Source organism: Podarcis raffonei, chromosome 12 (genome assembly GCF_027172205.1).
Source record: "Podarcis raffonei isolate rPodRaf1 chromosome 12, rPodRaf1.pri, whole genome shotgun sequence".
Classification (NCBI taxonomy): domain Eukaryota; kingdom Metazoa; phylum Chordata; class Lepidosauria; order Squamata; family Lacertidae; genus Podarcis; species Podarcis raffonei.
The window spans coordinates 21,671,832-21,685,205 of record NC_070613.1 but is presented as its reverse complement, the minus strand read 5'-3'; the positions used below and the strand labels follow the sequence as shown (position 1 = coordinate 21,685,205).

Here is a 13,374-nt window from a genome sequence, read left to right as displayed (position 1 = left end):
GTTTGAACTAGGATTACACATTTCATACATACAAAGATCAGCACTGGACCTTTCAGCACTCACATTCCATTTCTGCTTGAACATAAACTACTTTGTGGCGGGCTCAAAGACACGAACTGTAGAATGAAGTTCCCCTTCATTCATTACAGGAAGTCTGCTGTCTAAGAAAACTCAAGTGTCTAAAAGCTTAGCTGAACTGTCCTCCTTAAAACACAAAAAGAAAGGAAAATCAGCACTTTGTTCTAAATTTTAAAAGGCAGTTTCCTTTTTTACACTCAGCTATTGGACCTCTCCCCACCAGCACCTCATTATCAGCCAGATAATTATTTGATGTGAATATTTACAAGTCTCAAAGAGACCTAATTTATACCACCTTAGAAAAAATTAGCAATGACCTAGTAAACATGTTGTGGATCCAGACTAGCAGTAAAATCCTCTACCCAAAAGTTATTCCTAGGAATGTAGGTATAACCAAGGCTGTTTTTCAGCCGGAACTCAGTTCCAGCACTTCTCAAGTGGGCGCCATTGCCATTATAAGAGAACATGGGAGGCGTTCGTGGTGAGTTCCGGCACCTCTTTTTCTAGAAAAATAGCACTGGGTATACCTGATATAGAATTGTAGCCTCTATGTTAATTGAGCTTAGGACCCATGGGAATCAATGGTACAAGTCAAGTCCTAATTTCAATGGAAACCAAGTTCAACTAACTACCGTAAGTCTGGATCCAGTCCAATATATTAGTTACAAAAAACCGCTTAGTTTTAAAAATGAGAAGTGCAGCACTCAATTCATGCTTGGATACCATCATGAAAGCTAAAATGGGACCTCTGTGTTCAAAGGCAGTGTATCTTCTGCATAGCATTTGATGCAAAGAAAACAAGCAAAGAAAAGTTGTTTCCTTCATGCCTTCCTTTACAGGCTTCCTGAAACTTCTGGTTGGCCACAGTGGGAAGCAGTATACTGGTCCAGGCAGACTTTTGGTGTGATTCAGCATAGCTCTTCTAAAGTCCTTCTGATGACTCTGATTACTTGCCATGGGCAAGGAGGAATTGTTCCTTGCACAAACAAGTCAAGCTGCTGAAGGTCTTGCCACTGAAGCTTGTCAAAGCAAGCTGTGGCTGAGATGACTTGGTTGGGCCCGCCTTGAGTAGCTACTGTTCCCCACCCACTCCAACTTCAAGGGAATCTCACAGCCAATGCAAAGGATGCTTAAGTTGTGATGGCCACACTGATGTAAGAACACCCACTTGCTTAGCCCCCCAACAACACCAGCAAGAAGAGTCCTTTCCATTATTTCTAAAGTGGCAGCTGGGGTCGCCAACCTCTTTGGGCCCATAAGTACATCTGGAATTTTGAGAGAACCACCCCAGGGTCACTCCCCTCCCACCCCACAGACAGAAAGTATGCACATCCACACACACTTAGGTCCTGTGCATAAGTCAGATCCAGTTGAACTAAATTTGATCCTTTTGAACTTGCATGCTTCTACACAGCCCCCCCCTAAAAACCCACCATCATATTAAAGCTTACATTGGTAGGCTGCATAGTAAGAAGATCCCATGCTTGCCAAAGAAATATTGATCCATGATACAGATCCTTGTGCCAGCAAAACCAGCTACGAATCACAGAATACCTCTGTGGATGCAGAGATGACTTATGATTTGATGGTGCTTTTGCAAGGATCCCTTTTAAAAATTATGAGGCTCCATAAACAACCATGTCTCAGATTCGTGTTCTTGAACCAGATCAATGGAGTCAACATAGATATGTGATCCACTAGCTGATGGTAGATGGGGTAGAAGGATCCTGTGAAAAGAGTGTGCCATTTCAGGAGGATCTGCTTTACTGGATCCAACTAATACACATGCGTACTCATACACCTTCTTCCTGGGCTCCATTCTCTTTCTCTCTCCTGTCTCTTGCACCCTACTTTATCAGTTTTCCCTCCTCCCTTCCCCTTCTTTCCCTTCTGCCCTCTCTGTCACTCCAGTTTCTGTTCAGATGCTCAAATGCCAATCTGAGCCTTGAAAACCCATAAAAACTGAAACAGGAAGTGGGAGAGAGCAGCACCTTCCATTTCTAAATGTTTTTAAAGGGCAGGGAAAAGAAAAGCCACCTTCTCTACTTCATGATGGCAGGAGTAGGGACCTCAGATGCTTTGTGGACACCACAGGAAGCCCTCAAGGCTGACGCTGTGTCCATGGGCACGACATTGCTAACCCAAGATGTATAAAACCAAGGGCAGAGTGGTTATCCTGGAAGCTGAGTAAAGGGGGAGATGGTGGGGCTGAAGAATCAGTCCCGCCTACTCCCCACTGCTGAACAATTGGAAAGGGTTTGGAGAGGGAGGGGCAGGTGGTGATGATTATAATTTTTCAGAAACAAATAGAAAACAATACATGCTTCAAGGACTTTTCTTTTGGCATAAGTAAGTAAATCTTCACTAAAGTTGGTAATACCGTACTCCAGTCTCCAGAAGCACATAATTCAGTTCCTAGCTGGGATAAAGGAAGCCACTCTTTAGGGCACACTGCCAACCTTGCCAGGAACAACCTGGAACACCTGATTCCACCCACTCTCATACTACTTCACATGGGACAGATAACTGCGGTTCCCACCCATCATATCTCTTAGCTCTCTCTCTCTCTCTCATTCACACACACACACACACACACACACACCTATTCCCAGCACATAACACTCCTTCCTCCTTTCATGACTTTCAGCCTTTCCATGCCCTTTCTCAGGATCCTGCCCCCCCCCCACTTTAAGATGCAGAGTTCTTCCTTCCAGTAATTTGTCCTTTATCTGAGGCGGAAGCAAAGTCAAGTTTCCCAATACAGAATTTCAGAGCCTAAAAATAGGGAAAACTGCAGTGTTCTTGAAACCAAAATTGTGCTAGTTCCAGCTACTACCTCGAACTCACATAAACAAGTTTACCTTGCTTATGTTAAAAACTAGTCTGAAAACACATTACATTTGAGGTAATTTACTTTCTAAGCAATGTAAAACTCCTATACCCGAACATCTGTATGATTAAAGCCTTTCCCTGTACAAAAAGGAATATATAATAATGTTGATATCTATTCCTGAATAATGTTAATATATATCCCTGAAAGACAGCTGTGTAACAACTATAGTTCTATGCAAATGCATGCTTTTAAATCAGTCTATTCCCTTCTTGAACTGAACTGCCTCTTAACTTTGCTGCATCCTTTACTGCAATCTGTCCTGTTAAGTCTTTGCAAAAGCAGTTCCCAGTAGCCAATTCAGTAGCTAAACTAAGTTAACTACAGCAGCAAAACAATCATTTTACATAGGACACAGCTGATTGTCCTTCACTAAATATTATGGCATATTATACAGCATAGGAGATGGAAAGGGGGGAGGAAGAAAAGGGACAAGGGGTTTCGTTTGTGCCTTTTGCACAGTATTTCCCCCCTCTTCATAAACAACTAAATATAATGGACAAACCTGACCACTCCAAGCGCAATACAGGTTACATATCAAACTCCAGTTGTGGTTGATCATGCAGTCTAAAAGCCTGAACTGGGCCATGAAAGCCTATAGCGCAGACTGCATCTCTTCTCTGACTCAGCTTTTGCCCGTGTAGTACTAGATCTGTGAGCTATGCAGTGAAGAGATTCAGGAAAGAGGACCTTTCTCTCCCTCCCGCATCTGCCTAGTCAGCAAGACAGCTGACTGCAGAGAGCGCTTAAAAATGCAGGTAGGTGGTGCCAAATTGGGAAAGGGAGGATGGGAAATCCCTGAATATTTTAGGATCATTTGCTACAGCATGTATTCTACACAGCGTGCTACTCCCTGTGCTCCTTGCTGCAAATTAAGGAAATTACATCAGAACGCAATGCAATGTTAAAGCTGCAATTTCATGCAAACTTAACTTGGATATAAAATTCCATTCAACTCAAGTGAGGCAATCTCAAACAAACACCACCTAAGATCATGCTGTGTATTTTAAATTAAATCAACTGTAGGCTGCTTTCGTAAATTCTGAATTCTCAAACTATTGGGACTCAAAACAACACTCCAGTTAATAAAAATGATTTTTTTAAAAAACCAACAACACTCCAGTCGAAAGCACTATGTAAATGCTAAGTATTATTATTATTATTATTATTATTATTATTATTATTATTATTATTTCCCCAGTAGTTCTGCAAATATCCTTGCAAAAACCTCCAGTTAGACGATATATCAACATATACAGATGGAGATGAACCTTTTGAAGGGTAATCATAATGTTACTCTTTCCAGTCAATAATAGTAAAAAAGTGAAAACTGCAAGACAGAAAATGTGAAAAGAGAAAGACATTGTGGATGAGGCAAGAGAAAGACTAAAGGGAAGGGAGTAGTTCAACTGGGACCATGTTTCACTGCAATTTCCCCCTCCCCCCCCCTCAAAACCACATAAACTGAAAACAAGTGATTTCCCTCAAGGATCTTATAGGAAAGACAGTTCTGGTTATCTAGTAATGAAAAATGCCTCAAGAACCGTAAAGCCAACACTGGACTTGTTGCCTGCCTATTCTGGTTTCCCTTCACGACCACAAAGTTAGGAATAAATATGATCTGACCTGGGAAATACAAGTCATGGCATTTTGGCTCTATAACGAGGTCCAGCAGAACTTATCAGCAGCGGTAGTATTGGTTCTGTCTATGGTTAAACCATCATAAGCCACAGAAAGAAATATGCCAAAGCACAAATGGGGACCCTATCTTAGCGCCCAGGACCATTTCCACCATTAGGATAGAAGCAATATGGACCTGACAGCCTTATGTACAACGGAATCCCTCCTCCTCTTTCCATGAAGTTTTAAAAATAATTTTAACATGGTATGTGGGACAAATCCAATGCTACAAAAAATAATCAATTAAAAAGAGAATATGTCCTATTTAATTCTTTAAAAACAATAAGACATTTTTGTTAAAGCCAGTACAATTATTGGATATTGCGGGGTGAGGGGGACAGAGAACTCCTAAGAGATGTTTTTTAAATAGCTTTTTGTTGACTCACAGTCTTAGTCAGGGGTAGGCAACCTAAGCCGGATCCAGCCCAATCACCTTCTAAATCTGGCCTGCGGATGGTCCGGGAACCAGCGTGTTTTTACATGAGTAGAATGTGTGCTTTTATTTAAAATACATATCTGGGTTATTTGTGGGGCACAGGAATTCATTCATTCCCCCCCCCACAAAAAAAATATAGTCCGGCACCCCACATGGTCTGAGGGATGGTGGACCGGCCCACGGCTGAAAAAGCTTGCTGACCCCTGGCCTTAGAGGAGGGCAACAAACTCTAGCCAAGGTTTCTGCACACTACAGGCCAATACTACCCAATATTAATTTGGAGTTGCTTTAGCTTGATTTCCTGGCAGACAAATTGGGGTGGGGTGGGCCTACCTACAAATATATAATCATATTTGTTATTGACTGCAAAGAACAGAGAATTGCCTTTTCCTTTAGGAACAGGAAACTCATGCTCACACAGAAACAGCACATCAGTCATTTCATACCAAGGTCACTGTCACACTGCAGAAACTAGAGGGGAGGGGGAAAGAGAGCGAATGCTCTTATATGCCTGCCAAACTCTTTCTAGGTAATTTTCTTCTACAGAAACGCAGAGTAAACAGTTTTTACATTACTGCCTGCCAATGAATAGAAAGGGAAACAGGCAAATGTCTTCCAGTGCCACTACCACTTGTGAACTTTACAGTACTGTAAGCAACAATCTGTGCGGCCAGATACAAGTGCCATTATGGGCCACTTATAGAGCTTTCCAAACTTTTCAGGTTGGTGACATACTTTGTAGACATGCATCACCCTCTCATGCTAATTGTGAAAATCCAGTTGTGGAGTGTGCCAGGGATGTGGTACATGCTAGACGGCTGTGCTAGGGAGGAGATGATTGCTGGATCCATATTCAGAAGAGTACTATATGCAGTTGGACCATCATAACGGTTCTGGAGAATTATTGGCTCTAAGGGCCAAACTGCGAGGGGAGCCACCAACCCCACAATTTTCACTGTCAATAAAGGTTCCATGAAACAAAGAGGACCATTTTGAAGATGCAAATTGAAGCCCACTCCCCACGCTACCACCAAAGCTCTGCAATGTAAGATCTTGTTGTTTCGTTGCACTTATTGGCACCACTGTACCAATGATCTTCACACATTACTAAATCACGCGTTACCTCCTCCCATGCAAACCTGACCATGCATTTAAGGTCATTCCTCAGGAAAGCTCTCTTTGATGAGGTTCACCTGGTATCTAACTTGTCTGTCTTTTCAGCACTAGAGGCATTCTAGAATGGTTGAGCCAACTTTTATTTGGCTGCTGTGATTTTTACTGTTAAGCTGCTCTTACTGTTTGCTAAGTTTTTTTATTGTTTTCAACTGTTTCACAAGATTTAAGGAAAATAATAACAACATTGGGGTGTACTATAAAATTTTAAGAGAAACATACATGAGTTGGAGGTCAAAGGATGCAGACTGAAAATGTCAGGGCCTTATCACTTTGCAAAGCAAATTTGGTAAACTGGACTATGTAAAACTATTATCTGTGGTCGTCGTGCTTTCACATGATGATGAGACTGCATTCCAAAATTAAAAAACCCAGGGAAAGCCAAACTGCTTAGACCTTCCTAAGTACACGGGACACTACTTCCAGGATTGTTTCTGAATTGTCTGGTTGTCCCTTGCCATGCTATTATCTTGGACACGGACTTTGTAGAGACAGTTGATGGGAAATCAGAATTGCCTTGTCTCATTGACTGACATTTACGCCTCTGCACTTCTGGCCAATGTCTTTCTGCTGAGTCCTTTTGCAATGTTTACTGTGCTAACTACTCCAGCCTCGAACAAAATGCAAATGTTACCACAAGCTATCTCTACCAGTTATCTATAGCACAGCCTGCAACACTATCCTCAGTGTAACAGATCAACTCCGTTTAAACTTAAGACCTCTCGATGCTCTAATGAAGTCAGGTTTTGCTAGAAGAGCGTACTGGTTTCATCTGATCTTCACCAGCACCCAGAAACAAAACAGACTGAATAACTGAAACTCATAAAGCAACTGGAGAAATGAACCATATCATCCAAAAGGAAAAATAGAAAGAAGTGTTAGTGAATGACCAGTGAACAACGGCATTTTTTTAAAATCTCAGGATATTGAATATTTGGTTATGTTAACAGATAAAAGGAGATCTGAAAGGGCCTTCTGAAATGAGGCATGTCTGTCACATTCTAAACTCACTGAGAACCCTAAGCCATTTTGGAGTAAAGGCAGAATACATGTGTAAGAAATGAATGAACAAGTGTGGCAATCTGAATATTCACCTTATGGTGTAGGTTTCATTGACAGATGCTGGCAACAGTGCTTCTTTCGCCTTGGCAATTGTGCTGGGATTAGTAAACCATGTTCGGCACGGCTTTCACACAAGAGTGTTGGCTTTGACACTCACAAGAGCCCCAACTGTCAGCACCAAGAGACACTATGGGATAACGGTCTGCACAACAGACTGCTTTTCTCTGCTTAAAGCTGTCATCATGGGCCAGTTCCAACCTAGAAGATCCCGCAGGGGGGGCTTTTGAAACTATTCCGTTTTGCAAAGACTTGCAAAATAAGAATAATGTGTACATATTTAAAGGGCATGTGTTTACACAGCGGCAGGTAGACAGAAAGTAGTTAGAATTAATTATAATAATAATGATAATAATAATAATGTGAATTACGAAAGAAATATTTTTGAATAGATACCAGAAGGTGACTACAGTGCCTTATTGGAGGGAAAAAACATATTAATTTTGAATACTGGTTTAACGTTTGCCATGTTATGTTCCTACATAGGCATCCTTCTTTAGAGAAAATACTACCTTGCATGTGCAAAAGGAAGACTTGGCAAGAATGTATGAGTGTTCTTCTATTTTCACAGCACGTAAGAAAAAATATACCTTTCTGAGAAGGACAACAATGGGGAGAGAGCATTAAGAAGTGCTTAATGGTCTTGAAAACCAAAGACTATACAGTATATTCAACCCTTTTCCAGTGATATCCTTGAAAGAGATCCGAGACCTGCATTTATTTTATAAAATGCCAGTTACTGCCGTCAAACCAAGAATGTAGATGTGGCAACTGCAGCTACAAACTATTAATTCAAAGTATGCATAATCTGTAAAAGGAAAATACCAGATACCACTGATGCACACAGCTCTCAAAAACAGTAGATTTGAGCTCTCACTACTAATTGAATTTTACAGGCACACAAGACTCCCAGGAATGCGGGACATCCTCCTCGAGCCATTCTACCACCAGGGAGAGATCAAAAAGGCACTGCCTTGTTAAAAAACACTGGGGTTGTGTTTTATATTCTCTATTTGGATTGTTCTGCACTGGAGCCTGATAAGGACTTCATGATTTTGGTGTTTACCTTCTGAACAAAGAGAAGCTGGTCTTGAACATTACTGGCATTTCATTACACATTATATTTGCTATGGGGAAACTTTCAAGTCTTTTCCAACTTTAGCAACAAGCCACAGACACTAGCAATGGTGGCACTAGGATTATCCTTCTTTACAGGAGTCACAGTGGATCAGTTTAAAATAAAGTTTCCCATTTTGAAATGTAGGCATTGTGTTCAATGTTAGTCAATCTATGGAAATTAATAGATGTGACCAGGTTAGGTCTATAATTTCAACTTGTCTGTTCTAAATAGAACTTAGTTGAATACAATCAGATTCAAAGTACTAATTAAAGTATATTACTCTGTAGCTAAATAAAGCATTTCTAAAACTTTTGGTCCCATAGGCTGTGCGCCATTTGCACTGCAGAATTAGTTTGTTAAGAGTAGCCTACGTCAAACTCGTGACCTCCACATGTTTGAACTATAACACCCATCAGTCACATCCAGTTTAGATACAAGAGACAGATTTGTTTGGTAATGTACACATTCAAGAATTTTAATTTAACATGATCAGTTACTTGAATGATGCTGCAATTTCTTTGCTTGGCCACAACTTACGCACATTTAATTTGTGTTCATTCAGCTTTAAGTGTGTGGCAAAAAATATATATTAAAGGAGCAGAAAAGGGGTAGGGATCTGGGGGAAATGACTTTGGCAATACCACCCGCCATTTAATCCAGTAGGTTTGACCATACACAATTTTGGCTTTAGACGCGATCCCCAGAACGTTAACACCCACTTAAGTTGCTGGCTTAAAGTAAAGATACCTAGGATCAGACTTTAAGTGTCCAGAACTTTCCACAAACAAGAGCTGGAATTTACTGGACGAATCAATGATATGGAAAGTAGGTATCCATGTTGTTTGGTCAGCAGCCATAAATATTCATTATTTAAGAACTAAGCACATTATAATGTTCAGATACAAGTTTACCCATACAGACCTCCACTGATGATTCTGACAATATACAGAATAAATAGCATAGACTCTTAGACACAAGAGATTACTAACTAGTCCCTGGACCCAGTAGTCCAAGGTTTGGGACAGTTTGCATGAGTTGAACACACATGGCAAACCCTTAGGTTCATGTGCTCCTCTCACAACTCTCTTCATGCACAGCTAGGTAGACAAGTTGTAGCCATCTTTATTCTCAGTTTCCCTTAAACTCGGTTTGTTGTTGCACTGGAATTAATGACCATGGGTTTTTTGTTTTTTACTAATTCTGGTCAGTTTCAAAACAAGTCCACATAAAACCATGAATTATGAAGGTGACTGGCTTCAACTAAGCATAGTTGGTGTAAACCACAATCTCCAGTTCAACTCATTTTAACTTCGTTATATTTTTCTAATCCTCTCTGGGAATTTATGGTGAAGGACAGGTAAAAGAAATCCTGTAAGATAGAGAGATAGAGATACGGTAGATAGCATAAACAAGAGGCCATGTAGAAAACATGAGTTTTTAAGGAAGAGACTCAAAGGGAAGGAAGCAATGGACAAATGCTTTCTTAATGGCATACAGTGGTACCTCGGGTTAAGTACTTAATTCGTTCTGGAGGTCCGTTCTTAACCTGAAACTGTTCTTAACCTGAAGCACCACTTTAGCTAATGGGGCCTCCTGCTGCCGCCGCGCCGCCGGAGCCCGGTTTCTGTTCTTATCCTGAAGCAAAGTTCTTAACCTGAAGCACGATTTCTGGCTTAGTGGAGTGTGTAACCTGAAGCATATGTAACCTGAAGTGTATGTAACCCGAGGTACTACTGTACTAGAAAACGTTCAAAAGTCAATGTGTGAACCAACAACTATTAATATCCCGCAGCTCGTATTAAATCTTGAACGCAGGTCTAACACCGCTAAAGCAAAGCATCGCAAAGACTACTAGGTTAAAGAATGATAGGACTGAACTGGATTCTCTCTCCTAATATTATGAAAAACTACTTTTCCAGTCCATCTTTGGTTCAGTTTCTAGTCCTTAGCAAGCTTGGCATTAAGCAGCTAAGCTCCGAAGTAAACATAAGCTCCCTGGTGTGTGTCTTTGTGCTACCTAGGGAATGCGAACATTACAGTCCAATCTACAAAAACATGGCAAGAAATCCAGCAGATAATAAGCATGGAGTGGCGGGGGAAGGACCCAAACAATGAACTGCAATACATAATCTACAAAGCATGAGAGGGAAAGATCTAAAGGGAGCCTGCAGGAGCCTTTTATTGAAAGAGACATCAGTTGACTTGTCCGCAAATTGATGGCAATCATGTCAATTAACTTACCCAATTGCTTTGCCACTGTTTGAGCAGGAAGCTTTCCTCTCTTCTTCTCCCTGCCCTCCCATGTTCAGAATGCCCCAACATCAAAGCTGACTAGCTTTGTTTCAGAGACCTTTTAAAACTATGTGCATTCCATATGTGAAATGATTCACCTATTCGCAGCTGTGGAACTTGCGGGAGGAGGGAGCTGGTTGTGGCAGGGAAGTAGGTTGAAAGCAGTAAGGGATCAGGAACAAAGCATTAGAGAAGCCCACAGAGGGTAGGTAACATTGACAAAGCCTGGAATTCAAAGGTAAGTGAATCTCAACTGCTTTATTTTATTCAGATTTGACAATTGGAACTATGGTCTATATGGCTTTAATTGGTTCCAAATGCGAACACTCCGTTCAGGAGCATCTATATTTCTAGTATTGAGAGTTGTTGTTTTTTAAGTGACTACAGTCGTACCTTGGACCCCGAACACCCTGGAACTCGGACATTACGGCTCCCAAACGCTGCAAACCCGGAAGTGATTGTTCCAGTTTGCAAACATTCTTTTGGAACCCAAAGATCCGACAGGGCTTCCATGGCTTCTGATTGGCTGAAGGAGCTTCCTGCAGCCAATCAGAAGCCGGGATTTGGTTTTCAAACGTTTTGGAAGTCGAGCGGACTTCCGGAACGGATTCCGCTTTACTTCCAAGGTACGACTGTATAACAAATCTAGTTATAGGCTTTGCTGAGGATCCCAGACCTATGCAAAGTTTAACCTGCAAGTGCCCCCAGCAAGGCCTTCCTTACGGTGGTCTCACAGCTGAAAACAGCATTGCCTAAGGAGGCCTGCCTGAATATTATGAGGATGATGATGCCATGACACTTTACAAAATACAAAAGGGCAAACATTGTAAGTCCTTGTGGGCAAGGGTATGATCCAACACACCAGCCAGAACAAAGGGAGGTGTAAAAGGAGGAGAAGAAGTAGTATTATTTTTCAATGGCACTTACTTAAGGATTAATTGCAGCAGGATAAAGGGACTAAAGGAACGTAACAAAAGATTTCAGGGGAAAGGAATGTTCTCATGTGTTATTGATAACTGGAAAGGGCCTTGCTGTTCCAACCAAGCTTTCCAGCAAATTACTAGTTAAAATCATTATTCCCGTGACTGGTGTGTGATTTTTACTGCAGTTTTTGCTTAACTTATTGCAAAAAAAATACGCACTTTAAGCACTGTTTTAATCTCACATCTTTTTATTTCAATTTCTGGGTATTTTTATTTTATTAAACTTATTTTACATATGCTGGTCTGTATTGGACTGGAACACTGTTTTTTAATCTTAAATTGCTTTGGGATGTTTCATAAGAAGCACACATATACATATATGCAGATAGAGTAGGAAGTCTACCTTATTTCAATAAAGCCAACTACCAATGCACTACTTCTCTTTACAACTGGATAGAGCCATTATAGAACACCCATTGGTGTTCATCAAATATCCTCACCTGTCTGGCTCACACATCACAGTAAACCAAAGGATGGCTTACCTTGAATGAGCAAACATGCTGGTCCCTGTTGCTAAAATCACTCAGCGAAGAGGAAACAAACCAGAGCTCTAGCTTAGTGTTAAGTTTTACATGATTGATCCACTGATTGGAGAAGCCACATCTTGATAAACTCTGCTATTAATCCTATCCTTAACAGTGTAGGAGGGTCTGGACTTGACAACCCAAAAGTGTTTAGGAATCTCTTTTTTCCATAGACTTTTTCACGAATAAGGCTACATTCTTACTAGGAGGTAAGCCCCAGTGAGGTCCAGAGGTCTTACCACCGAGTAAGCTGCAAATCTTTGCCTATCAGACAAGGCAACAAGAGCTTGAGGAAAAGAGGTGAAGTCTGCTACAGTTTTTAGACAACCAGTTTTTAAATTCTTTGCATGTGTATTTTCTACCGTTCATGTATTTTTTAAAAGAAAGACACTGGAATTCAAACCACTAATCATATGTCAGAAGTGAACTTTTGAAACTCTTTACAACCCTTTCCCCTCTAATCACCTGCCCAATGTTTTTTGACTTCAAATGTGGCTAGAGTAATTTAAGATATGTGTTTTGTGACAAACATTTCAGTTCAATGAGTAGGAAATATAGCTTGCATTTTGAAAGCAAATTTAAGACCTTAGCTGTCACTGGAATTTATTCCCCTGCCCAACAGGAAGCAGTTTAAAAGTGTATGAAGGGGAAATTCCCACAACCCAGCATTATGTCTCATCATGATCTGCGCCCAAGAGCCAAGTTTTATAGAACCAAAAATGTGTTCTTCAGACTTCTCTAATCATGGCATTTGGGGGTATCTTGTTTTTTGTGCACCCAAGCTTCCCTCCCTCCGTATACTCACATGCATGTATGTACACACACACTGCACTATGGAGAAACACAAAATACACACATACTTTCCCTTAATTTCTGTTAAAGCAAGGGCAAAACTAGGCTTTCTTTCACCCAGGTCAGAGACCCAGTTTGGTACCCCACACGTGCATTTGTGTACACACAGACACACACAGGCTGGGAGCCTCAATGGCACCCCTCTGGAGGCTTTGCCTGGGGCAAAAAAATCTGGCTAGCTCCCCCATAGCCGCAGCACTGATTAAAAGGTGCTTGGAAGTCTGCAA

The 13,374-nt window shown here is 41.0% G+C and overlaps 1 protein-coding gene across 7 annotated transcripts in view; it reads right to left on the bottom strand.

Annotated features, from left to right (window-relative positions):
• Positions 1 to 13,374, bottom strand: part of ARHGAP21 (Rho GTPase activating protein 21) — a 104,013-nt gene that overhangs the window by 72,006 nt on the left and 18,633 nt on the right. For 3 of the 7 annotated variants that reach the window (XM_053359622.1, XM_053359630.1, XM_053359624.1), the window contains exon 1: positions 3,474 to 3,595. The exons of 2 other annotated variants lie outside the window; for them this stretch is intronic. In XM_053359622.1, coding sequence (XP_053215597.1) covers positions 3,474 to 3,557 — 84 coding nt within the window. In that variant the 5' untranslated portion in view covers positions 3,558 to 3,595. Of the gene's footprint in view, positions 1 to 3,473; positions 3,597 to 13,374 lie in introns of those variants that run through there. 2 more of the 7 variants (XM_053359625.1, XM_053359628.1) reach the window with 1 other exon arrangement.